At 39.3% G+C, this 27,500-nt stretch overlaps 2 protein-coding genes across 3 annotated transcripts in view; both read right to left on the reverse strand.

The window, feature by feature from the left end:
• LOC132111861 (protein unc-79 homolog) overlaps positions 1 to 15,957 on the reverse strand; it is a 47,245-nt gene extending 31,288 nt beyond the window's left edge. The window contains exons 1-13 of one of the 2 annotated variants that reach the window (XM_059519500.1): positions 15,845 to 15,957; positions 13,699 to 13,819; positions 11,760 to 11,914; positions 10,734 to 10,904; positions 10,434 to 10,529; positions 10,236 to 10,291; positions 10,024 to 10,153; positions 2,927 to 2,991; positions 1,828 to 1,916; positions 1,382 to 1,422; positions 973 to 1,001; positions 507 to 736; positions 8 to 179 (exon numbers count right to left, since the gene is read on the reverse strand). In XM_059519500.1, the coding sequence (XP_059375483.1) occupies positions 8 to 179; positions 507 to 736; positions 973 to 1,001; positions 1,382 to 1,422; positions 1,828 to 1,916; positions 2,927 to 2,991; positions 10,024 to 10,153; positions 10,236 to 10,291; positions 10,434 to 10,529; positions 10,734 to 10,904; positions 11,760 to 11,914; positions 13,699 to 13,819; positions 15,845 to 15,866 (1,377 nt within the window). In that variant the 5' untranslated portion in view covers positions 15,867 to 15,957. Of the gene's footprint in view, positions 1 to 7; positions 180 to 506; positions 737 to 972; positions 1,002 to 1,381; positions 1,423 to 1,827; positions 1,917 to 2,926; positions 2,992 to 10,023; positions 10,154 to 10,235; positions 10,292 to 10,433; positions 10,530 to 10,733; positions 10,905 to 11,759; positions 12,074 to 13,698; positions 13,820 to 15,844 lie in introns of both variants that reach the window. The other variant, XM_059519499.1, reaches the window with a different exon arrangement.
• A 5,531-nt stretch (positions 15,958 to 21,488) lies between these two features.
• LOC132111963 (putative E3 ubiquitin-protein ligase UBR7) overlaps positions 21,489 to 27,500 on the reverse strand; it is a 361,771-nt gene continuing 355,759 nt past the window's right edge. The window contains exons 5-6 of the mRNA XM_059519563.1: positions 21,720 to 21,781; positions 21,489 to 21,638 (exon numbers count right to left, since the gene is read on the reverse strand). Of these exons, the coding sequence (XP_059375546.1) occupies positions 21,567 to 21,638; positions 21,720 to 21,781 (134 nt within the window). The 3' untranslated portion in view covers positions 21,489 to 21,566. The remainder of the gene's footprint in view (positions 21,639 to 21,719; positions 21,782 to 27,500) is intronic.

Genomic DNA, 27,500 nt, shown 5'->3' on the forward strand with positions numbered 1-27,500 from the left:
TTCTCACCAGGAACCAGATGCCAAACTGACTGAGCAGTCTCTGGTCGTGCTGGTCGTCCTCTTTGTTGTCAAACTCCAGGTTGTCCAGGGAATGATGTGATGAAGACAGACCCATCTGACGGCGGCGGTTCAGCTCAAACTCACGCAGCTCTGCGTGGATCTCTGCCTCCTTCAGCAGACTGCGGCGCGAGACAGAGACATTACATCACACCGATTTATGCTCATTTCATATTAACATGTATGCTATTCAATTTGACACATACTCTGAAAAAGAGTGAATCAGCATATCAGAATGATTTCTGAAGGATCATATGACATAATGATGTAGAAAATTCAGCTTTGATAATAAATTAATGAATTAATGAATAAATAACATAAATGCAGCTTTCGTGAGACTTCTTTCAAAAACATTTAAAAATGTTAATTATTACAAACACTTGGCTGCCAGTGTATTAGTATTTGATATCTAATGTGTCTTCTCCACATCAGACGTGGTGAGGCCGCACCTGATCACTGCCTCCACGGTGCACACCAGCTCCTCAGCGCCGCACTCGCGGGTGTTGATGGGTGGAGGAGACGTCTGGTACAGGTGCGTCTCCGCTGACGCCCCCACCTCGCTGCTGTGGTGGTTCACATGGCAACGCTTGCAGTAGCGCACGGGCCGGTTGCCATGGCGACCGCAGCATCCCGCTGAGAAGCAGGTGACGACGGCGCGCCTGACGTGAGAGCTGCAGTTCTGTGAGAGAGAGACGGATGAGAGGATCAATGAACACGTGATGAGCACTTCAGAAACAGCTGCAGAGGTACATGTGCAGCAGGCCACAGAAAATGTCTCTTCATTCGTACATCATTTATACATGAAATGTGCTGCTAGTTCACAGATGAGCTGATAATGGATGACCTAGAGATGATGACATGGACACGTGACCAAACACACACACACACACACACACACACACACAGCAGGCTTACCTTCTTCTGACATATAGCAGAAATTTCAGCTGTAAGGATGAAATCATAAGGGGCATTGTTATAATACAAGACAAGAATAAGATAAGACACGTTAGCTTTACTGTGAACTGTGCTTTTACAGCATTTATTCATCTGGGGTGAACAATCTAGCATTTCAAGTATAAATCTACATTCTTATGAACAAGCATGAATTAACAATCATTTATCTATATTTTAACATTAGTCTGGATTAATAAATGCTGTAAAGCTGTTCATTGATAGTTCATGGTACCTAATGCACTAACTAATCATATCACATTGAACTTTATGGTAAAGGATGACAGAATTATCATTCTTGGGTGAACTATTCCTGTAAGTAAATACACCAGTGTATGAAGTTATAGTTTTAAAATGAGGATGTGCCACTGACCTTGTGGTAAAAGCACATCAACGAGCCACTCAGCATGATCGCTGTGAAAGATCCCAGAAGATGAGGAACACACACATTCTCACATTTCCTTCTCTAGCTGAAGGTCTGATCTGAGCTGAGACCGCTGCTCTTTCCCAGCCTGCGCTCTGACTGACCAATCCTGTTCCTGTCTCTCTGTCCTATCAAACATCCTGTCTTTCTTTCTTTTTAGGGAAGTTTATCAAAGTGAGATACAAACAACAAAATCGGTAAAATAAGCCAGAAACACAATTAAAGCATGGGTTTCATTCTTCTTTCCTCACTAAATGCAATTATAAAATAAAAAGTAGACCTTATTAAAGAGGACCTTTTTACCCCTTTAAGATGAGATTTACAGTTGAAGGCTGAGCAGATGACTCTAGATATTCACTGCAGTAATACAGCAGACACACATTGAAGCGTCTTACCCAGCGATCCTCTGGCTGCACTCCTCACAGATGTACAGCGGTGGAGGTTTGTCCCCCAGTGCGACCGAGAGCGTTGGATCAATACACATCTGAAAGCACAGAGACGGAGACACAGTCACTGCACTCTCCAACACTCACCACTCTCAAAACGGCTCAAACAGTACAAAAAACACTACTAAAAGTACAAGAGTTATGTCTAGGGTATTTTGCATAGCTATTATATTTTGTCTATCTTTTTTCTTTTCTCCTTTTTTTCTCTTTTTCTCAATTTTAGTGTTGTGTAAATGAGATATTGCCTTTGAGAAGTATATCAGGGCTAACCATAATTTTGGATGATTGCACAGACTCTATTGGACGAGAGCTGAACTGGATGATGACATCACTGTCTTTAACTGAAAAATGAATGTTATTGTCATCTTGCATTATTGTCAGACTATTTTCCTGATTTACACTGTAAACTGCTGTCACAATCAGAAATGTATAAAGTGCTATACAAATAAAGGTGACTTGACTTGACATGTCATTATAATTATAATAATTATTTTTATCTCTCTCACAGCCTCACTAGATCTGATAACAAACTGTTGGTTTTTAATATGTTCTCAAATAAACAGCATATTGTGCATGCACTGATCTCAGTATCTCAGTGTTTGACGAGAGGTAACAAGGTCATTAGTTCCTCCTGGTAATTGAGTTACAGCATGTCTCTTCCTGCTCTGTTTCTATGTTTCATTACACAGAGCAAATATTTACAGAGATAAAGACAATGAATCAGTACCTGGGGTGTATTTTTTTATTATTCTGGACATTTGTATGCTTTGAAGTTATTGTCTGAAGGTCTTTGCACACTGAGTCCTAAATTTTTGTACAAAATTTTTGCATGTTGAAAAATAAATACAACCTCATAATGTGTCAATCATGTTTACACACTGTATTCAAATCTTTTGTCCGTCATAAAAAAATTTTGGATCAGGTTCGATTTTGAAATGTGTGCTCCCTAAAAAATCCCATAAAATCTACAACATTTTGATTGGACTTCGAAGAAAATAAGTGCAAAAGAACTAAATGCAAGAATCTCAGCAGTAAAGAGTTACAGTACCTTCACCGCCGGCTTATTAATAGAGTTGTGACACTCCAGGTGTTGGCAGTGAATGGGGTTCCAGGCTGGTATGGAAAGAACAAAACAGACACATAAAATGTACATTTCAGAAGAAGGTCTGTCTCAAGCCACTGGAGTAGTGATGTCCAGTCTGTAAACATATCATTATTTTGTACAGTTCTTTTTTGTGAATCTTTCCACCAGTTCACCTAATCAGACTGAATCAGATGGGACAGTTGCATCAGAACTATCAGGCAATCAGTGAACCACTCTCGAAGCAAAATTTGACAAGTTTTCTGCAAATGTTTCAGGACACTAAACATTTAACATTTCCCCCAGCAAACTGGAGTATCAAAACTAGTGCCCTTTCAGGGAAGTTGGCAGCCAAATATCCCTCTTTGGGTCATTAGGACCATAGAAAGAGGATACAGTTTGTGTCCTTTACGAAAAACAAGTTTATTCAAGTGTGCTATTAGTATACTTCTTTTAAACTACAAATAGGAAAGTATGCTTTTAGTTTACTTTTTATGTAATTCTCAGAAACGGACTTTATGTACTCCTCAGAAATATATTTAAAAGGACATTTAAGTATAATTGACTTATACTTACAAAAATTCTAAATATATTTGAGCTATACTCCTAGAATCCATGTTTTCACTATTATACGGTAGAGGGCGCTAGTGCACATCTTCTGCACAGAATTAAAAAAACCACACAACACAAGTGAGGAAGAAGAAAGAAACACCAGATACTAACACATGTAAGACGATCATCTGACATGAAACAGCATCAAAACAGACCAATGAAGAGATAATAATTACAGTCAAGCTTTGGGGTGTTGATTGACTCATCTATGTTTTGATTATCATTCTGAATCCAATTCAGTCTTTTTTCAGCTTTTTATTCAAAATGTCATTTCTTTATTTTTTATTAAACTTACCCACATTAAAGTTTTTTTTTTAAAGAATACATGAAGCTAGTATAAAATGTTTTTGTTTACAAGCAGATAACCTGTTCTTTCTTTGGATGTTTTGTTTGTTCAGTATATCATAAAAGTATTCATTTACATACTAGAAAGTGGGCCAATTCAACTGATATTTGTACACTTGCTACATAAAGTAGACTTAAAAATATACTTGAACTTTACTTAAGTATACTTAGTAAAATAAACTTGAAGTATACTTCTTTTTGATAAGGGGTATCATGCTTCACATTTCAACAACATACTCTCCAATAGTGTGAAACTATAGCAGATGCATTGGTTGACACAAGTTGAAAGTAAGGATGGCTGAAGCGAAACAGTCGTTCCGAAGCTTTGCGAGATCCCGAAGCGCAGATGTGTCGAAACACTGATCCGAAGCGTGATTCGAAACACCCATGTCACGTGACTATGACCAAACGAAGCCTCGAAGTGTTTCACTAATTGTTTCATCAGGTATGGTCCGCCGAATCAGCGTTTGATTGGAACGGTCGGGAACAGACCACACAATCGCACATCTGTATAAAAGTGAAATAAACGCATTTTGACCTCGTGGGTTTTTGTGAGAGGAGTTTGACTTTGAGATAGCGGATTTTTGGTGATATAGTGACATAGTGCGATTTGATTAGTTATAGGCAATTTAGACTTACATTTAAATTTACACAACACATTGACTGAGAGGCTAGAGACAGACAGAGTATACATATAGTGACACATTAATAGATACATAGATATAAATATATATAGACAGCTAGATTAATAGATAGATACATATATAGATAGATTACAGATACATATATAAATACATATATAGATAGATACATATATAGATAGATTATAGATACATATATAAATACATATATTATAGATAGATACATATATAGATACATAGATTATAGATACATATCTAGATACATAGATCGATTCATATATAGATAGATAGATTTGGATAGACAGATAAAATGGAAGCTCCCCAGAAGAGATGCCGTACATCTGTGGTGTGGGAGCATTTCCATTTAGAAACCCCAAATAAAGTGAGATGTGTGTATTGTGATCGGCAGCTAGCCTACTGCAACAATACATCATCCATGATGCGCCATTTGAGGAGCACTCATCCTGCCATTTTGCAGGGTGCAGAGGATGGCATTCCCCCTGTACCTAGGCCTGCTACTGACACTGCTGGGCCATCTAAGCAAGGTATGCATTGTTTGGGATGTAATTATAATTGAAATATAATTACAACCTTTTGGGACACTGTTTATAAAGTTTATAAGTTATATAAAGCGCTGATTATAAACACTGGAAGGTTTCCAAATAATGAACCAGTAGGCTATACTTTTAATAGATGTGCACTAATTGAAGCTGTATTTTTCCAATGTATTTGTCTGAAAGTATGTTTTGTCTTCTCTTTTAAAAGTCAGACAGAGGGAATTGGATGAGGCTCTTATAAACATGGTGGTGAATCTGCAGCCCTTCACCATCGTGGACGATGAGGGATTCAGGGCATTTGTGAACAAGCTTGATCCAAGCTATGTCCTCCCATCCCGGAAGGTGCTTAAAATAATGGTCAGCGAAAAGTAGAACAAAGCCAAGGAGAAGACAATGGAGGACCTACAAAAGGCCGAATTTGTTAGCCTTACAGCTGACATGTGGTCCTCCATTAATATGGATGGATATCTTGGTGTGACTTGCCATTACATAACACCAGAGGCAAAAATGGCAACTGTTGTACTGGGTGTAAGGAGGTTTTACCAAACCCACACAGCCCAGCATCTCATGGAGGCTAAAGCCTTGCTAATGGCTGAGTGGGGAATAACCTCCAAAGTTCAGTGCATGGTGACTGACAATGCATCTAACATGATCCTAAGTGCCCAGCTACTCCACCTTCGCCATGTCCCATGTTTTGCTCATACTTTAAATTTGATTGTGAAAAAGGCACTAGATCAAACCCCAGTCATCAATGAAATACGCCAGAAGGCCAGAAAGATAGTGGGGTTGTTCAGATCCAGCTGCAAAGCAAAGGACAAGCTTGTGGAGATGCAGAGCTTGATGGGAAGACCAACTCTGAAACTGATACAGGAGGTTGACACGAGATGGAACAGCACATTTGACATGCTACAGCGCTTGTATGACCAACGTGAACCAGTGGCTGCTGCACTTTCCAACTTAAACAATGATACTGCTCCCCTGACAAGTATTGATTATGACATTATTGAACAATCATTGTCAATACTGCAACCATTCAAACTCGCAACAACAGAGATGTCAGAGGAAAAGAGAGTGTCTGCTTCAAAGCTTATACCACTGTACAGGATGTTGCAGCACAAGCTTGCACAGAAAAAAGGAAACGCAACGCAGGAATCAACTGTTCAATTAGGTAGGCCACAATGACCATACTACCCATGTGATTGGCCATAACTGTCATATTATTGTCATTATTATAAATATGTGTTTCTCCTGTTTTGGCTCATAGGCTCACATCTGCAAGAAGGTCTGCACTCCAGATGTGGAGGTTATGAGAGTTTTAGAGCCTTGGCACTGGCTACACTGCTGGACCCAAGGTTAAAAAATGTGGCATTTGTAAATGCTGCCAAAGCCCAGGAAGCTGAAAAGCATATCACACTGGAGTGTGCTTCACTGATGCGTTCAAACACAAATCCTGGTGAGCAGTTTCAGTCTGTGTTATGTTATGTAATCTGAATCATGTAATATAATATATCCTTCATATATGCCGTCAGTTTAGGATTTGTTACTAATTGCTGTTTTCATTTTTATTCAGACCCAGAAATGTCAACATCACACCCATCATCATCATCATCAACATCAACATCAACACCAGTAGAAACACAGGACAGTTTATGGGAACTTTTTGATACTCGCATCCATCAAACCAAGATGATACACAATGCTACCGCTGATGCCACAGTGGAAGTGAAAAAATACATCAACGATGCGTATTTGCCCAGAACTCATGATCCACTAACTTACTGGAAAGAGAGAGCAGTAATCTTTCCTCATTTGTATGTCCTTGCAAAAAAATATCTTTGTATGCCAGCAACAAGTGTCCCTTGTGAGAGGATTTTTTCAAAGGCTGGAGAAATTATCTGTAAAAAAAGAAGTAGGCTAAGTCCTTCCACAGCAGATAAATTAATATTTTTGAATAAAAATCTCTAAAAAAGTGAGACATTGTGGCTTGATTTCTTTTATTAATATTCATTTTTCATGACCAAAATAACATTATGCACAGTGAGGAGCCTATAGGTTACAAGCTTCACATATTAGAACATTATAATAATAAAAAAACAACACATTTTTTTAATGGCTCGTCAAGGTTGTTTCAGATCAACACCTGCAAGTGACCACTAGGTGTCACCGTTGAGACGGGTGTCGGATTGATTCGAAGCCTCGAAACAATATGGCACATTTGGTTCAACTGTTTCATTGGTTCACGAGGCCTCGATTTTGCCATCACTAGTTGAAAGTTGCTGGCCATAGAACATACGCAAAACCAAGCGCCACTTCAGCACGTATTTAACAGGGTAAGACACACATTAATTAAACCAAGCTTTCCTAGCAATGACGTCAGGCAGTAGTCTAATGAGAAAACGAGGCAAAACACTTACAAACTGCTGTCCTTATCTGTTGCTTGACTGTTTCTTCTGACATTTCTTCTGATCATCCTTGAGATGGTTCTACACCTTCATTTGAGTCCAGCTGTGTTTGATTATACTGATTGGACTTGATTAGGAGAGCCACACACCTGTCTATATAAGAGCTTACAGCTCACGGTGCATGTCAGAGCAAATGAGTCAAAGGAACGGCCTGAAGAGCTCAGAGACAGAATTGTGGCAAGGCACAGATCGGCCCAAGGTTACTAAAACATTTCTGCTGCACTTAAGGTTCCTAAGAGCACAGTGGCCTAAATAATCCTTAAATGAAGACTTTTGGGACGACCAGAACCCTTCCTAGAGCTGGCCGTCCGACCAAACTGAGCTATCGGGGGAGAAGAGCCTTGGTGAGAGAGGTAAAGAAGAGCCCAAAGATCACTGTGGCTGAGCTCCAGAGATGCAGTCGGGAGATGGGAGAAAGTTGTAGAAAGTCCACCATCACTGCAGCCCTCCACCAGTTGGGGCTTTATGGCAGAGTGACCCGACAGAAGCCTCTCCTCAGTGAAAGACGCATGAAAGCCCCCATGGAGTTTGCTAAAAAACACCTGAAGGACTCTGGTCTGATGAGACCAAGATATAACTTTCTGGCCTTGATTCTAAGCGGTATGTGTGGAGAACACCAGGCAATGCTCATCACCTGTCCAGTACAGTCCCAACAGTGAAGCATGGTGGGGGCAGCATCATGCTGTGGGGGGGGTTTACAGCTGCAGGGACAGGACGACTGGTTGTAATCGAGGGAAAGATGAATGCGGCCAAGTACAGCGATATCCTGGACGAAAACCTTCTCCAGAGAGCTCAGGACCTCAGACTGGGCCGAAGGTTCACCTCCCAACCAGACAATGACCCTAAGCACACAGCTAAAATAATGAGGGAGTGGCTTCACAACAACTCTGTGACTGTTCTTGAATGGCCCAGACAGAGCCCTTACTTAAACACAGTTGAGCATCTCTGGAGAGACCTGAAAACGGCTGTCCACCAACCTTTACCATCCCACCTGACAGAACTGGAGAGGATCTGCGAGGAAGAATGGCAGAGGATCCCCAAATCCAGGTGTGGAAAACGTGTTGCATCTTTCCCAAAAAGACTCATGGCTGTATTAGATCAGAAGGTGCTTCTGCTAAACACTGAGCAAAGGGGCTGAATTCTTAGAATACTACTGTGATATTTCAGTTTTTCTTTTTTAATAAATGTGCAAAAGAGTCAACAATTCTGTGTTTTTCTGTCAATATGGGGTGCTGTGTGTACATTAATGAGGGAAAAAATTACTTAAATGATTTTAGCAAATGGCTGCAATACAGTATAACAAAGAGTGAAAAATGAAAGTGGGTCTGAATACTTTCCGTACTCACTGTATAAGCCACATAATGGTGTCAATCAGAGCAAGAAGTACCAGTCAGGTAAGAAAATCTAAAGTTTTCCTTGTGTTAAGTCAAAGTCTTTAATTTCTCTTTGAGTTTCTGTTTTGGGGTGCTTTTGTTTTGCATTCCAGTATTGCGTAGTCTGTTTATTGCACAATACTAGAATGTTGTATTATTGATAAAGGTTTTTAATGTGACGTATATAAAATTGGCCGTTTTCCATATATTAAAAACCTATATTAAAACCTACCTCCCCACACACATTCATCAGGTTCTATAGTTTGGATCTTCGTGTGGCTCTGAGCTTGCATTGTATTGAGTCAACATTCCCAGGTCCTATCTGAGACCCCTCCAATGTATGTGCGTACAAACTACACAACCTTAAGGGATCCAGATGCTTTCTAGTGTGCCGCGGTTGGTATTCTCCTTCTCATTAGTGTTATGAAATGCAGCATTGAGTGTAGCTTTTGATAGGTAATTTAACTGTAACTCTGTTCTCTGAAAAAGCAGGAATGAGATGCTGCACCTCATTACTCTGCACTGTGGGCATGTCTATTAATCTCTTCAGACAAAGGTATAACCTAAAGTTATACCTTTACATTAGTTGTGGCCTAATGGTTAGAGATTGGGACTTGCAATCCAAATATTGTGAGTTTGAGTCTTGGGCCTGCTCCCTGGACGCCACAGCATAAATGGCTGCCCATTGCTCCGGGTGTGTGCTCACTTCGGATGGGTTAAATGCAGAGCATGAATTTCGAGTATGGGTCACCACACTTGGCTGTATGTCACGTCAATTTTTTTTTTCTTCCCCTTTTTCAGGGAACAAGATTCCCTGTTCCTAATCTATTAAGACCTAATCAATGCTAGCCTGTCACCTTCACTGAACAAAACATTGATGACAATAAACAACCCAAAATAATATAACTGAATGGATAATTCACAAAGCAGATATCTGCCTGAATTTAAATGTGTTTGAGCATGTAAACCACAATCCTGAGATGTTAGAAATACATGCTGACATTATTGCTTTGACCTGGTTCACTGAAACTACAATTTGGAGCATGGTTTGGAGAATTGAATCGAACACCTCACCTGTGTACTGCAGGCCTCTGTACTCACTGATGGCACCGGGAGGCTTCAGATTGGGCCAGTAATGGAAGAGCATTTGAACAGCTGGAGGTTTGACCTGGGATGGGCCGTAGGATATGACGTATAGAAGATCCTTTAAAAACACAGTGATCTCGGAGTCAGTGAAAAGTGCTTTTGGAAAAATTTCCAGTAAGACCTGAAGAACCAAAGCATACCTTCCATACTTCCTGCTTGTATTTCATGAGACACTCCAAAAGCTGACAGTGGTATACTGAAGACAAACCGAGAAACAGTTAGAGCCCAGACCCCGTTCTGTACGGAAACAGCTACACTATTATAGAGACGTCTGCAAATAACCATCAGTGACTGACATCAGAAGTAACTTACTTGCAGGCTGATAAATGCGTATGTACCTGGATTGGAAGTGTACTGCATGGCGACCATCAGCATGGAGGAGGCAGACAGATTGACATATGCTGGAACGCCACCCTCTCTTCGAGTCGAACCCACTGCAACACAAAAATCATTTTCTTACTTTACAGTGCACAATTGTGACATGGTGCTGCATTTATTAGTGGTTGCTGCTAATCAAACCAGCAATGTGCTCTACTGGAAGCACAATGTGTTTGCTCAAATACTGAAGTCATTCTCTGACTCTTTCTTTGAAGAAACATCTCTCATATTCACATAAATACAGTTAGTAGTGTACTCACGTATGGCCATGGGCAGGAAGGACGTGCTCAGGTACTCTATGATGTCTTTGTGCAGGAAAGGAGGGAAGGTAGCTAAAGTGGAGATCATGGTGTAGGGTAAAGTGCTGAGAATATCATCACTAAGAAAAGGCAGGAGGCATGTTGTGGTGTAAAATATGGCCTGTCCCAGATCTGAAAGAAAAACAGATGAACGAATGAGCATCATGTCTTCTAGAGATTCATACGGCTTTACCAACTCATCTCTGAACAGTAAAGTCACATTTAAAGCTTTGTTACTTTGTGTGCATTTGTGTACAGATGCTGCATCATGAAAGACGGGTATACTGTATGTTACTATACGTTGATAATGTTGTTATCCAGTCAAAGCTCTTTATGGTAAATGAAGAAGTTAAGATTCATGCACATTGTTCAGATAAGTAATTATAAAACGAAAGCAATTAATGGCATACTTTGATTTTATCTATCTGCCAACAGATAGAAGAGATAACACTGGACTTTTAAAGAGCACTATTTTTTTTTAAATGGATGCTAGATGGAAAGCACAATTTCTGGCGATAATCTCAAAATGGTCAAATATTGGCTGATTAATAAAAAGCAGCAATAATCTATTTTTTTTTTTTTTTTTTTTCGAGAAACACAGAGGATCTCAAAGAGGTCAGAGTTCACAAATGTTTTTTTTTCTTCTGTCAGCATTTATTCCCCTCATGTGCTCCCAAACCAGAATGACTCTCTTCTGCAGAACACAAAAGAAGATATTTCAAGAATATTAGTAACCAGTCAACTGACCATTGACTTTTCTGAGACATTTCTCAGAATATCTTCTTTTATGTTCCACAGCAGAAAAACAACATGAGGGTGGGTGAATGATGACAGAATGATGATTTTTGGGTGAACAACACAGGCAGTGTGCCATGACTGAGCGAATCTGTTTGGCTGGAAATCAGCACCCATCTAGCAGCAATCCTTATTTGGAGTGATGTATTTTACAATCCGTGTCATATTCTCTCTCCTCTCGGGAGGACTCACCGTGCTGACCGTGCTGCAGCAGGGGCACCAGGTCAAGCAAGGAGACGAGGGTGGCATAGAGCCCCTGATAGTCCAGTGAGGGGTAATCTGAGATCTGAACCTCCCGACTCTGCTGGGTGCCACCACCCCGGTCGGCCGGGGCGTCCCGCAGAACGCTGTAAAGGAGGGATCGAGTAACTGTAGGGTTGATGGAACTGACTTGTGGTCTTAGAGATGGGGTGAGTGGGAATGGCACAGGAAAAAGACACATGGTCATGGGCACGGCCAAATTGGAAGCTTCCTGGCTCTCCTTTCTGCCTGTACGGGACAGGATGCTGCTCCGAGGGAGGGGTGGGGGGGGGGGGGGGGGGAACAGGGGAAAAAAAGAGACAACAAAGACACAAAGAAACAGCACATTACATTGAAATGGCTCTACAGAGACAGCGTAAGTAGAAAAGAACCAAACCCAGATATTCCCCACATAGGATGCAGTGTCTCCACAGACTTTGGAATTTGCTTTGGACGTGCCATTACTATCTTTGCATTTAAAAAAAGCTGGCTTTTGATTTGGACCGAAACTCAAGCAGGCTTGCGCTTGCGAAACAGGCGACGATCACTGCATCTCATGCGTATCTGGTGACAAGGAGCAAAAATATAAAAAATGGCATGTTTTCAGTGGCAGCCCCGTACTTCGCCAGAGGAACAAGCTTTGAGACGCACGCGCCGCGTCCTCCGAGCGGCCAATCCCCAGAGGACCGGCGGCGCGGGCCAATCAGGAGGCCAAAGAGCCACATGGGAAATATTGAGCAATGGAGGGGCTGTCAGAGATGAAAGCAATCTCGAAATAATTAGTTTTGAGGACGATACAGAGATGACACTTCAGAAACATGCTTCAGCCAGTAATAAACATGTATGTGAGGTTAGACTAAAAGCTCCCTGGTCACAACACATGTTTATTGCACCGTCAAAAAGAATGTCTGTATGTAAATACATTATGATACTGCCTCAGTATCATTTTGGGGAAGAGAAATAATGGTTCGACAGGCATATGGATTTCAGTTCTAACAGAAATGTCACTAGTCTACGGCTGGGGAAAACTGTAATGGAAAAGGAATACACTGGTTTCGAAAGCAATGTCTCATGTTTGTGGAGGGATGTGGAGGGTGTTTGTGTCTGCTGTCCCCTGTCAGCTTCTACCTCAGAAGTAATTTGGTCTGTGATGGTCTTGGAGGGAGAGGAGAACGTAGTTGGATGTGCGTTACATACAACAGGATGGTGCAGTATTTCTCACACTGTCTATTATCAAAGCTACACATGTCAGCCCTGTTTGGCTGGGAATGAGAGGTGGTTCAACTGCAGAATGCTACATGAACAGTGCCCTTGACAAGAAAAACTCCCTAAACATTTCAAACCCACTGAATACTATGGAAATCAGTATTTCATATCACTGACAGTACTCTCATTATCAACCAACCCTTCATGACAGGAAGATCCTTTAACACACAAACACTGACAAACAAACACATAACAGGAATCACAGATACACAGGACTACATACTGTTCTCAGATGCTAAACTTTGCCAAGCATGCACTTTTATTAGACTGTTTCTACTGATATGTGAACATGAGGAAGAGCTCTTACACATTGCATGAACTCATGAGTCTGACTATAATTCTTTCTATAATTCCTGACATTTAAAAGACAAATATTAAGGACAAACCAAAACAATACTCGACTCAGGACTTCCCTGATAGTGTTTGAAATACAGTTTGAGTCTCTTTCTGTTTAAACAGTTTATCCAAAATGTGTACCTCTGGCATGCATGAGGTTCCTGCATATATCTGATTATAAAATAGAGCTCTAAAGTCTCAATGATCCAAATCATGAAACTAGTTCTGTCTATCACTAGAAGGCAACATTTGCAGTGTTTCACCTATACTTCCAGTGTAGTGCACTTACCTGAGCAGGGTCTGGGAAAAGTATTTCAGAGTGTTTGCAATGTCTGTTCCCGATGGCACTGGGTAAATATTGTGAAGCACACGGTTGTGATACTCTTGCAAGTATCGAATCTTAGAGCCAACTAAACAAAGAGCAAAGTGACACATAATTAACATTCAATAGTATTCAGCAATCCACTGCTGCTGCTGCTTTGTGCTGTTGATGAAGAAATCAGTAAGTGAACATCTCTCTCAAACTGACATCTGCATTTTCACAGCATTACAGTAGAAATGAGACACGTTTTGGACTGTCAGATGGACAAATGAACGCAGTGAAGGAACCACTGGAGCTCAGATGTGTGACACAACATTGTCTGTGAACTCTTGTTTCATGATGACTCCTGGAGCACGCTCTTATTTCTCACAATGGGTAAAGATGTTTCGCTTCTATTTTGAGCTCTTATCACGTTGTTTTCTGTCTTACAATGGGGTAATAACATCAGACGTTTCTGAGGAAGACAGAAGTGATCCAGCTCAGAGCTGTCAGCAGGGGACTTCTTCTCTTCAGTTCAACATGATCCTGGAGCAACATACTCCAATCAACCAATCAGAACTGAGGGATAACTTTTCAGGAAACATCTGTTTTAGGATAACCATCAGGGTTAGGTGCTTCTACACACTTGGTAAACAGCTATCATTTCCCTCTGATTTTAGGAATAAATGATGGGTAGGGTCAGGTTTAGTGGTAGGGAGTGGGTTAAGTCTGTTTATTGGACAGTAATGTTGGTCCAGGAACATGTCTTGGCAAAATCACGGCGACCTCATCACTTCACAAAGGAAAATGATGGATTTGGAGTAGCATAAGAATAATAAAAAAAAGAGTTTGTTTCATGATTGTGGCAATGGTTGAATAAATGATCCAATTCATTGAAACAAATAGCTCAAAATAATCATTCTGTTAAAGCAGTGTGAATGTCTGCATATATAATGAGAGTGAACAGGGACTGTGTCTGTCAAGCTCCAAAATGACATTAAACATAAAACGATCACAACCCTAGTCCATAACAGACACTAATGTAAGTTTACGATGATGAAGTGAGTTAAAGACAACAGAATATTTCTGATTATTAGTGATGTAAAATGCTTTAAAAAGGTCAAAATTCTGTGTAAAGAAAAACTGGCATTGTGCTTTCTGTGAGTAATGATCTAGATTAAAATAGAAATATGGACTATTGTAAAGAAATGCAGTATGTTTTATGTATTGTTGCCTACGTATGATTATTTATTTTACATGTTGTACACATTATGTATGTAATTTATTAGGTTATGTGGTTATAAATTATGCTTTATTATTACATTATGAGTTACCATGATGAGTCCATAACATAATTACAACAGGACCAGATCTGAACAAACCTGGATGGACCCGTAAAGACTGCTGAGTTATAGACTAAATGCTCATCTCAGTTATAACATCTTGTTTGTGAGACTAGACCTAGATTAGATTAATGTTATTGACCACAGATCCATGAAGCACGATGTGTTGAATAGGGATCAGGTGATCACATCACAAACAGAAGGGGTTCTGGACTACATGACTGTGTGTGAATAGCAGTATGAATCAGTCAAATCATTAGCATTGTTTTGTATTAGAATTCGCTATAGTTTGCGCTGATGCTTATTTTTCAGGTGGACAGACTGTTGGTCAATAAAGCAGACAGAAGAAAGCGAGAGTCGCCCCCTATCAGACAGCACTGCTCATCTCCAGCATCACACACATTAACCATCTACTGATGTCTCAAAATAACCCTGTCCTTCAGTGCGATCAGATGTTCATCTGCGTTTACACCACAGCTCGAGCTTGTGTTTCCCTGCAGGGATGACCTGACGATTCGACCTTGAAAAAATACATCACATCCTCTGTCTTCTGCAACACATTATCATGATCTAAGTCTGAAAACTTACTGTCAGCTGTTATTGTAAAACTCTAACATTTTTACCCTTCGTACTGTACAGTATTTATGTCTACACACAACACACATGCGCTCATTCTGGCTGCTGCCGAAACAACGCCGCTCCCATCGAGATTCAGAGATTCTATTATATTCCATATTTTATTTCATATATTATTCTATATATAACACAGGTGCAAGCGTCGTCATACTTACATTGCTCTGCCTTCGTAGACATGTTAAAAAGTCTCCTCGTTTCATGAAGCAATGAAGATATGAGCGGCTCGAGCGTCAGAACGGAGCGGAGCGTGCGAGCAGAATGACGCGGAGCGCAGGAGAGAGAGGACGCGTCTGAACCACTGTATGGCAAGCCGTTTTAACATTTAATCTGTTAGCTGTACTAGTACTTCTTTTTAAGATACAAAGTATCTTTTCCATTAAGTAGGCTACTAGTGCTTATTCTTTAGCCACTAATGATTATTCTTTAGGGAGCTTACTAGTGTTTATTCTTTAGGAAGCTACTTATGCCTTTTACATTAGATAACGTTACTAGTTTATTTATTAGATACCAGCACTTATTCTAATAGTGACTAGTATGTAATTATACTCTTCTTGTTAAGAAAAAAATATCACTTATTTTTTAGTTACTAGTAACTTTTTAGACCCATATCCTGATATCCTGAACTTAATACACTGTAAACCCTAATAAGTTCACAGAACTCAAAAAATATTTACATATTTTGTTACACAAAAACATTTAAATGATGTTTTTAAATGTTTTAAGTTTACATTAAATTTTAAATTATATTTCCAGTTGCCTTAAATTATCTCAATGTCTTCACAGCAGTTCAGTCAGTGTACTGTTTGAGTAAATGAATTACTCCGGGATATTGGTTTGTTTGAACTCAGAGCGAGTGTCAGCCACATTAAAAAAGTTAACAGCTTAAGTCATTTGTGGATTAATGCGTATTAGAGATGTGAACCGTTTAAAACGATTCAGTTTGATTTGGTGAACTGAATGATTCGTTCACGAACCGGATATCACAAACTGCTTTGTTTTGAACTCTCTCACAACAGACACGGAAGAGAAGACAATGCTGAATAAAGTCATAGTTTTTGCTATTTTTGGACCAAAATGTATTTTTGATGCTTCAGAATATTCTAACTGATCCTCTGATGTCACATGGACTACTTTGATGATGTTTTTCTTACCTTTCTGGACATGGACAGTAGACCGTACACACAGCTTCAATGGAGGGACTGAGAGCTCTCGGACTACATCTAAAATATCTTAAACTGTGTTCAGAAGATGAACGGAGGTCTCACGGGATTGGAACGACATGAGGGTAAGTTATTAATGACATAATTTAGCTATTTGGGTGAACTATCCCTTTAATGTTAAAACGGCTTGCCATAACAGGTCTGAAATCTCCACCACTGGGGACACATCACCTAAAAGAGCAGAACACTCACCAAGACACCATGGACTCAAGACATCAAATCAGATTGATCAAATATCGTCTTCATCCTCTACACTAGAACACCAGATCGACCGTTATACGTATTGTTCTAAACAAATCGTTTCTATGCTTTAATATGTTATTTTTAACAGCAGGTTTCAATATAAGTAGATGAAGAGTGGTTTCTTTTATACTTGCCTGACAATGTTCTTTGTATTTTTTGACACATTACATATGATATACCAAAGGATATCACAAAGTTAAGCACACAATATAGTTTTGTTATTTTTCAAGAGCATTTAAATAAAAGAAAAATAGAAACAAAATCTTACTATAATTTGACCCTACATGTGTTTAAATACTGTCATTGTGTTTTGACTGTATAGCTTGGTGAAGTGCCACCTAATTTCCCCTATGGCTTATTCCTCCGTCAATTACCCAACATCAAATTGACTGTTTGTTTGTTTTTTTCGCTCCTTGCAGCAGTTGTCATTGGCACACTGTAGGAGCCTGAATATTTATTCTATTATTAACTGAAACCTTACAGATTCATAATCACATATCACTGCATATTAAATTCATAACCCCAAACTTACAATTATAAGTATGTCCAACTTCATCTGCATGCACAGTACTCTCACATAAAGTTTGTCATCAGCAGACAGAAACTATATCATCATGCAGCTCTACACTGATAAATGTGGACAGCTGGACAGCACAGCCATGAGACTCTGTAAAGCTGCAGTGAAATGATGAGTACTGTGAAAAACACTATACTATCTAAATTTTTCCAGAGGCACATCAGGCTGCGGAGCTGCTCTGGGATCAGTCTGTGATTGTGACGCACACAGACCTGTTCAATAAACATGGCTAATCAATACATAGTGGTGTTGATTCCTGAATAAATATACACAGGTGCATCTCTATATATTAGAATGTCATGGAAAAGTTAATTTATTTCAGTAATTCAACTCAAATTGTGAAACTGGTGTATTAAATTTAATTTAATGCACACAGACTGAAGTAGTTTAAGTCTTAGGTTCTTTTAATTGTGGTGTTTTGGCTCACATTTAACAAAAACCCACCAATTCACGATCACAAGAATACCTCATAAGACCAATAAAAGAACATTTTAGTGAATTGTTGGCCTTCTGTAAAGTATGTTCATTTACTGTACATGTACTCAATACTTGGTAGGGGCTCCTTTATCTTTAATTACTGCCTCAGTTCAGCGTGGCGTGGAGGTGATCAGTTTGTGGCACTGCTGAGGTGGTCTGAAGCCCAGGTTTCTCTGACAGTGGCCTTCAGCTCATCTGCATTGTTTGGTCTCTTGTTTCTCATCTTCCTCTTGATAATAGCTCATAGATTCTCTCTGGGCTTCAGGTCTGGTGACCAACACCATGGTCATTTAACCAACTTCTGGTGCTTTTGGCAGTGTGTGCAGGTGCCAAATCCTGCTGGAAAATGAAATCAGCATCTTCAAAAAGCTGGTCAGCAGAAGGAAGCATGAAGTGCTCCAAGATTTCTTGGTAAACAGGTGCAGTGACTTTGGTTTTCAAAAAACACAATGGACCAACGCCAGCAGATGATATTGCACCCAAATCATCACAGACTGTGGAAACTTTACACTGGACTTCAAGCAGCTTGAGCTATGAGCTTCCCCAGCCTTCCTCCAGACTCTAGGACCTTGGTTTCCAAATGAAAAAACTTGCTCTCATCTGAAAAGAGGACTTTGGATCACTGGGCAACAGTCCACTTCTTCTTCTCTTAGCACAGGTAAGACGCCTCTGACGTTGTCTGTGGTTCAGTAAATCTCTTGACACGTCTGTGTGTGGTGGCTCTGGATGCCTTGACCCCAGCCTCAGTCCATTCCTTGTGAAGTTCACTCAAATTCTTTGGAAAAGTGGGAAAAAAGGAAAAGTGTTCCTGTGGCTCAGTGGTAGAGCATTGCGTTAGCAGCGCAAGGTTGTGGGTTCGATTCCCAGGGAACACATGTTAAGTAAAAAATGTTAGCCTGAATGCACTGTTGCCTGTAGCCTGAATGCATTTGGATAAAACAGAGATATTAATGATTGGACCAAAAAACACTACACAGAATCCTGTAGATTACATTCTGCAACTAGACGGATGTACTGTTACTTCTTCTACAGTCAGAAATCTGGGTGTTATATTAGACAGCAACTTGTCTTTTGAAAATCATATTTCCCATGTTACAAAAACTGCATTCTTCCATCTTAGAAACATTGCCAAGCTACAAAACATGTTATCTGTTTCTGATGCAGAAAAGCTAGTTCATGCTTTCATGACCTCTAGACTGGACTATTGTAATGCACTTCTAGGTGGTTGTCCTGCTTCGTCAATAAACAAGCTACAGGTCGTCCAAAATGCAGCAGCTAGAGTCCTTACCAGGTCAAGAAAATATGATCATATTACCCTAATTTTACAGTCTCTGCACTGGCTACCTATTAAGTTCCGTATCTGTTACAAATTATCATTACTTACCTATAAGGCCCTAAATGGTTTAGCTCCTGCGTACCTAACTAGCCTTCTACCACGCTACAACCCATCACGCTCTCTAAGGTCACACAACGCTGTAGTTCCTAGGATAGCAAAGTCCACTAAAGGAGGTAGAGCTTTTTCACATTTGGCTCCCAAACTCTGGAATAGCCTTCCTGATAATGTTCGGGGTTCAGACACACTCTCTCTGTTTAAATCTAGATTAAAAACGCATCTCTTTCGCCAAGCATTCGAATAATGTATCTCTTAAATTGTGAGTGTAGTTGCATCTGCATTTTTATTCTTTAGCTTGGGTTAAACTAATTTTACTTTGTTGGATCAGCAGCCATGCTAATGATGTCTCTGTTTGTTTCTCTGTTTCTGCTGGATCTTCATCCCGTGGTAACTAGGATTTACACAAGCTCCAGTCTGGATCCAGAACACCTGAGAAGAGATGATGCTGACCCTCAGAAGACCTCAGATGATGCTGACCCTGAATCAACAACAGATCTAACAAATATTGCTATAGGTTTGACTGCATCATATAATAACTATTAATTAATAATATTGATAGTTCATCATCTAGCTGACTACGTCTTGTATTATTATTATTTTTCTAAAATCCTGTCAGACGTGCACAAACTACTAGCTACTACTAAATATTGTAGAAACATAATTTTCTGTAAAGTTGCTTTGTAACGATTTGTATTGTAAAAAGCGCTATACAAATAAACTTGAATTGAACTGTTGTAAGTTGCTTTGGATAAAAGTGACTTTATTTAAAATTTTATTTAAATTCTTGAATCAATTTTGCTTGACAGTCCTCATAAAGCTTTGGTTCTCTCGGTTGGTTGTGCATCATTTTCTTCTACACTTTTTCCTTCCACTCAACTTTCTGTTAACATGCTTGGATACAGCACTCTGTGAACAGCCAGCTTCTCTGGTAATGAATGTTTGTGGCTTACTCTCCTTGTGAAGGGTGTCAATGATTGTCTTCTGGACATCTGTCAGATCAGCAGTCTTCCCCATGATTGTGTAGCCCAGTGAACCAAACCGAGACCATTTTGATAACTCAGGAAACCTTTGCAGGTGTTTTGAGTTGATTAGCTGATTGGCATGTCACCATATTCTGATTTGTTGAGAATAGATGGGCTTTTGTTAAACGTGAGCCACAATCATCACAATTAAAATAACCATAGACTTAAACTAAACTTCAGTCTGTGTGCATTGAATTTATTTAATACCCGAGTTTCACAATTTGAGTTTAATTACTGAAACAAATGAAATTTTCCACAACATTCTAATTTATTGAGATGCAGCTGCATGCTTGATCAAGCTGCCTAAGTGAGTTAGGATTCAGTGCCTCAGTTATAAAGACAGACGTGTTTGAATTCACCTACTCTCCTGCTGTATTGTGTGGAATGAGGCACAGTATTAATAAAACTAAAAATAACACCAAAAAACCCCCAGCGAGATTCACAAGTGCGCCTCCATTAGACACTTTACTGTCCTTTAATGAGTCATAAACAGCTGGAGAGCGATGTGACCGATGCTGGAGGTCACATGACAGTGCAAACATGGCTGTCAAGCATGTCTATACTGCACTCCATCCACACACATGAATATAACTCACATGGACATTTTGAATGACCTTTGAATGTAGTCTGATTGTCACCACCTTCTGGCGTGTCAGTGTAACTGCAGAAAGAGTGACTGTAAAATAACACATTCAGGACAAACACAAAGAGTGAAAGGTCTGTCAGTGCTGTTAAATCAGCAGCCCTGGAGCATGCAACCCAATCAAGTCAAAGAGACCATGCCTTATCTAACAGAGGGACTCTAGAGAGAGATAATGATAAAAGAGCAATATTCATGAAATAATTGAAAGGTCCGCACACTAGCAATGGTGTTTTTGCTCTGAGACTTTATTACAGTGGATCCACTCTAAAGTTAAGTCTGATAATACTGTGATGTTGACTGGTTCAGTTCAACCGTCTCCTCTTTCTTGTTTGCAGCTCCTCCAAAAACTCACGGAAAGCCTCAGGAGTGATGTCCTAAAAACAAACTACATCCATTAGAATTGAGGTTCACTTATTTTCCTCAGTGACTAACACAGAAGCTGCTCTCCTCTTTACCTTTCTCTGGTCAGCAGACTGTTGAAGAAACTCATGCAGCTCATGTTTCAGCTCATTGTACTCTAGACACAAGAAAAAGAGTCCGCATTTCATTTTAAAATTAAAAGGCATTTCTATAACAGATCTGCTTTAAAACAAAGACACACAAACACTGGGGGCCAAAAGTTTGATATAGTTAAGAGGTTTTTTTATGTTACAGTCTCTTATTCTTCAGTGTCACATGATCCTTCAGAGCAAGATAAAAAAAATAAAAATAAATGAACACTTAATTCAGAAAGGATGCATTACATTACTTTCCACTTAATTTCTATTTCAAATAAATGCTGTTCTTTCTATTCATCAAATAAAAGATAAAATTTATGTTGATTTCCACAAAAATATTGTTCAGTACAACGGTATTCAACATTGATAATAATCAGAAATGTTTCTTGAGCAGTAAATCATCATATTAGAATGATTTCTGAAGTAGGGGCGGGCGATATTGACAAAAATGTATCTCTCTATATTTTTTTTCAATATCTCGATATCGATATTCAGACGATAATTTTGCAATCCTTTAAAGAAATGTGTGTAAAGTGGCAAAGAAGGTCCAGTAGGTCTTTAGACTTGCTGCATTTGACCTATTGTTGTGTGGAATTACTAGTACATAAAGATATGAGACATTATTGATTTAAACATGACCAAGTTATTGTACTAAATATTTATTTTAATACAAGAACAGTGCTTTTTCAGTACAATATATGTACGTAATTAACTTTGTGCTTTGCAAACAGTGCTCTATTAGTAATAGACTAACAACAATGTGACTACCTCTTTAAAAAAAAAAAAAAAAAAAGAGGTAAAATGCAAAATGCAAAATGTAAACATTAGAACATAACACAATATAAAATTTTTGTACATTATATTAATATAAATATGGATAAAAAAGACAAAAGGAACAAAATAAATAACAGACCCTGCTCTGCAGTACGGCTCCGGGGTTCTGCTGGACTACCACTTGAGGACACCACAGACATTTAAGAAAAACTTTTTAACTTCAGACTTCAGTTTTCCGCAAACAACGCATATTTGCCTTTTCTAGCAGCTATTTTATTAATCGTACATCCGCTTTACTCTTTATGTTTTTGGATTGTTGCTTCGACTAAGAAACGTCATAACACACAGGTAAGAACTCCGTAGTTGTATTGCAAATTAGTAGCCGCTTACGCATTGAGGAACGATCGTGATTTTGTACCAAAAATAAATAAATAAATACAGTCAAACAAACTCCTACATTACTAAAATCGCTAAATATAATTGTTTCATAGTGTGCGTGTTTTCGCTTTAACTTCCTTCAGCTTTTTTCATGTTTGGGAGGTCGGATTGTACAAATTATGAAATATTCAATATCACAATTTTGCATATCGTCCAGAAAACAATTTGGATATTATCATCTAAGCGATATATCGCCCACCCCTATTCTGAAGATCATGTGACACTGAAGACTGGAGGAATGATGCTGAAAATACAGCGGAGCATCACAGAAATAAAATATAGCTGCAAGCAGCAATTAAGGGGCCAAGCACTCCAGCGGCACATTTAGGAGCTAAGCATGGCATGGAGGACTACACCAAATGCAACACTGAGCAATTACAGCAATTTCTGGATGACTGTAATTGAAATGGCTGAAAAATCATAAATACAACCACTAGTAATATGATTAAATGGCTTATCACTTTTGACCAAGAGGTGGCGCTGTAATCAAATCATTTTGCCGTGATCTGTGAGAGATGACAACGGCACACACAAAGTTTGGTGTCAATATGCCAAAGCATTGCAGAGATACAGGCTGATGTGTGATTTTGGCATGATGCCTCAAATTCGTCGCTATGGTATGGGAAAACGGTTTAGTCTATCGACACAAAATCCATAACATTTTGTCAGCACAGTCTGAAGATCATCTGATTTGAATTTGGTGAAAATCAGACCAACGGTTGATAAGGAGCTCGAAAAAGTCGGTTTTCAACAAATCAAAATGGCGGACAGGGAGTTCAGATTTCCTACTAAAAAATGGGTGTGTCAATTGTTGGCACAACCCAAGGAATATTTTGAGATCAGTTTAATTACAATAGCCTAATGCAATCAAAAGTTATTAGCATTCTTGGAAATTTCATAATTGAAGGTTAATGAATGGTTAATTACTCTTGGCCAATAGGTGGCGCTGTTACCAAATTGATGTGGCATGGTCAGTGTGAGGTGTCAATGACACATACAAAGTTTGGTGCAAATATGTCAAAGCTTTGTTGAGATACAGCCTCAAATGCATTTTGGCATCCTTCCAGCATAGGGAGACCATTTTCATTACAATAATCTAATCGATTCAAAAGTTATTAGCAATTTTTAGATATTTCATTATAACTCTTTATAATTATAATCATTATAACTCAAACTTTTTGAGTACCTTCAGGGGATCGAGTCGAATATTTTTTGTAATTATTTTCGTAACGATACGATAAAGCGGCTGAAACGGGAAATCTGGATATCATTTGACTCGACATGACTCACTGAATCTAAAGAGACCAGTTGTGTGATTTTTGGCCAAACCATTCGGAAGTTATAAGCCAAAATATGCATTTTTCATATCTCCTGACCACTAGGTGGCATTGCATCGAAACACTGCAGGTAGTCTCAGGTCATGGTTATTATAACACACACCAAGTTTGATCTCAATATGCCAAACCGTTGCCGAGATATAGCCTTGAATGCATTTTTGCGTGCTTTTTGTCATATTTGTTCACGTGTCATTCGAGAACAGTTGGACAAATCAACTTGAATTCCATAACTTTTTCCCAGCATGGTCTGAAGATGATCTGAGCCAATTTTCGTGAAAATTGGACTAACTGTCTAGGACGAGTTCGAAAAAGTAGGTTTTTCGAAAAAATTTAAATAGAAAAAAAAACTTGAATTTTGGGGTTAATTCGACTTGAGCCAAGGATTCAGAGGGGAAAATAATTATAATTTTCTGGCTTACAGTTCAAAAGTTATTAGCATAAAAATATTGAAACTTTGGACAAGTGGTGGTGCTACAGAGTTGGAGTTAAAGACTTCAAATTTGATATAGATAATGTTGGGACTGTCCTCTATCAGTGTGCCAAATTATACAACTTTCCCGCAATCGGTTCTATGGGCTGCCACAGACTTGCGGCGGAAGAAAAAATTATGCTAACGGATACAATAGGTGCCTTGCACCTTTGGTGCTTGGCCCCTAAATTACACTTTAACAGAGATTCACACAGAAAACAGATATTTTACATTGTAAAGAAATTTCACAATATTATTGGTTTTACTGTATTTACGGAACCATTAAATGCAGCTTTGATGAACAGAAGAGACTTCTTTAAAAGACATTAAATTAACAGATTAACAGATGTTTTAATAACAGGGCCTCTCTCTCTCTCTCTCTCTCTCTCACACACACACACACACACACACACACACTCACACTCTCTCTCACACACACACACACACACACACACACACACACTCTCTCTCTCTCTCAAACACACACTCACTCTCTCTCTCTCTCTCTCTCTCTCTCACACACACACACTCTCTCTCTCTCTCTCCCTCTCTCTCACACACACACTCTCTCTCTCTCTCAAACACACACTCTCTCTCTCTCTCAAACACACACTCACTCTCTCTCTCTCTCTCTCACACACACACTCTCTCTCTCTCTCTCTCTCACACACACACTCTCTCTCTCTCTCTCTCTCTCTCAAACACACACTCACTCTCTCTCTCTCTCTCTCTCTCTCAACACACACACTCACTCTCTCTCTCTCGCTCTCTCTGTCTCTCACACTTTCCGGTGTGACTGTTGCACGAGGGTGTAGGTGCGTGGAGCAGAGCGGTTTGCGTTTTTGAGTGCGAGTGGAAGGAGCGTCTGTGAGCGTGAGTTGTGCCCACTGTGGCTTGATAGAGCGTTTTCTATTTTCTAACTTTATTTCTATCTTTCTTGTGTTTTAATTAATTGTTGGTAAGAATAGAGCCTCCTATTCTTGTGCTTCTGTTTTTCGTGGGTCGCTAGTGACCAGTGTTTTAAACTGGGAGGCATGGCGGCTCCAGGTTTCAAAATGTTTGATACACTCACTCGTCGTCACGCAATTAAAGTGTTATCGTCTTTAAGCGTAGACGAGTGTATTATTGCGGTCGGCAACATTGTTGGACACGATAATGTGGTTGCAGCTTCACGAATGAACAATGCCATTGTTTTATTTCTGAGCTCTGTAGTTAAGGCAAATGAGGTAGTAGAGAAGGGTTTGGCTGTAAACGGTTTGTTTACTCCCGTCCTTCCTCTCTCTACACCTGCTAGAAAGGTGACAATATCAAATGTATCACCTTTTATTACTGACGAAATGTTGAAAAGAGAATTGGGTCGATATGGGAAGCTGATATCACCAATTAAAAAAATGCTGATTGGGACCAAATCTGAGCTCGTAAAACATGTTGTGTCATTCAGGCGTTATGTTTACGTGATCTTGAATAATCACAATATGGATTTAAATCTTTCGCTAAAGTTTAAAGTTGATGATTTTGATTATACAGTGTTTGTGTCAACTGACTCAATGCATTGTTTTGGTTGTGGAAAAACAGGACACACTGTTCGAACTTGTCCCATAAAGGGAACAAGTAAACCAAATGAGAGTAGGCTTACAAATTGCGATAGTCGGGCCGATAAGCCTAATGCGGAAGTGCAAATCACAAAAAATTTAAGCAGCGAAGCATTTTTTCAAAATCGCACCAAAGACTCTAGAACAGAAGCACAAGCCTCCACTGCTGTAGGAGCGGGTTCAGTTGGACCGGCTCCGTCAGCAGTGGAAGGAGAGCAAAATCATGATGATGAGGCAGAAGGTCAGGATAACATTGATAAAGAACCCCATGAAAGCAAAGGAACAACTTGTTTTGAAAGTGAAGAGGTTAATATGCAAGTAGATCATGGCGTCCCGATCATTTTCCTTTTTTGTAACATGCCTTTTCTTTTCCTTTCTCATGAATACATTTAATATAGCTACTCTTAATTTAAATGGAGCAAGGGGGAGTCAAAAGAGGGCAGGACTTTATGAATTGGTAAAACAGAGAAAGATAGATGTCTTGCTTGCGCAAGAAACACATAGTGACGCATTTAATGCAACTGAGTGGGAAAAAGAGTGGAATGGGCTTGCTATATTAAGTCATAATACCACCCTTAGTGGTGGTGTGGCCATTTTGTTCTCCCATAGTTTTATTCCACATTCTTATACAGTGGAGGAGGTTTTGAAAGGTAGAATTTTAAAAGTGAGAGCACATTTTGAGAATTCTGTTTTTATTTTCATCTGTGTATATGCTCCAACATCAACATTAGATCGAATGTGTTTTTTGGACGCACTTGATATAACTTTGGAAAAGTGCTGCAGTGAAGAATATTTGTTTTTGGGTGGTGATTTTAATTGTACAGAGAAAGACATAGACCGGAATCACCTTGAACCTCACATGCCTTCACGCAGAAAATTGGTACAACTTATTGAAGCGCAGGATTTATGTGACGTGTGGAGAAATTTGCATCGAAATGTGTCACAGTATACATGGACTCACATATATGCTAACTCTGTATCTCTTGCGAGGCTGGATCGACTGTATGCTTTTAAACACCACTTAAGCATTTTTAGGAATTGTTGTATTGTTCCAGTTAGTTTTTCAGACCATAGTTTAGTATCATGTTCCATCTTTATTAATTCTATTAGGTCTAAAAGTGCTTACTGG

The sequence above is a fragment of the Carassius carassius genome, chromosome 31, assembly GCF_963082965.1.
Source record: "Carassius carassius chromosome 31, fCarCar2.1, whole genome shotgun sequence".
Taxonomy (NCBI): domain Eukaryota; kingdom Metazoa; phylum Chordata; class Actinopteri; order Cypriniformes; family Cyprinidae; genus Carassius; species Carassius carassius.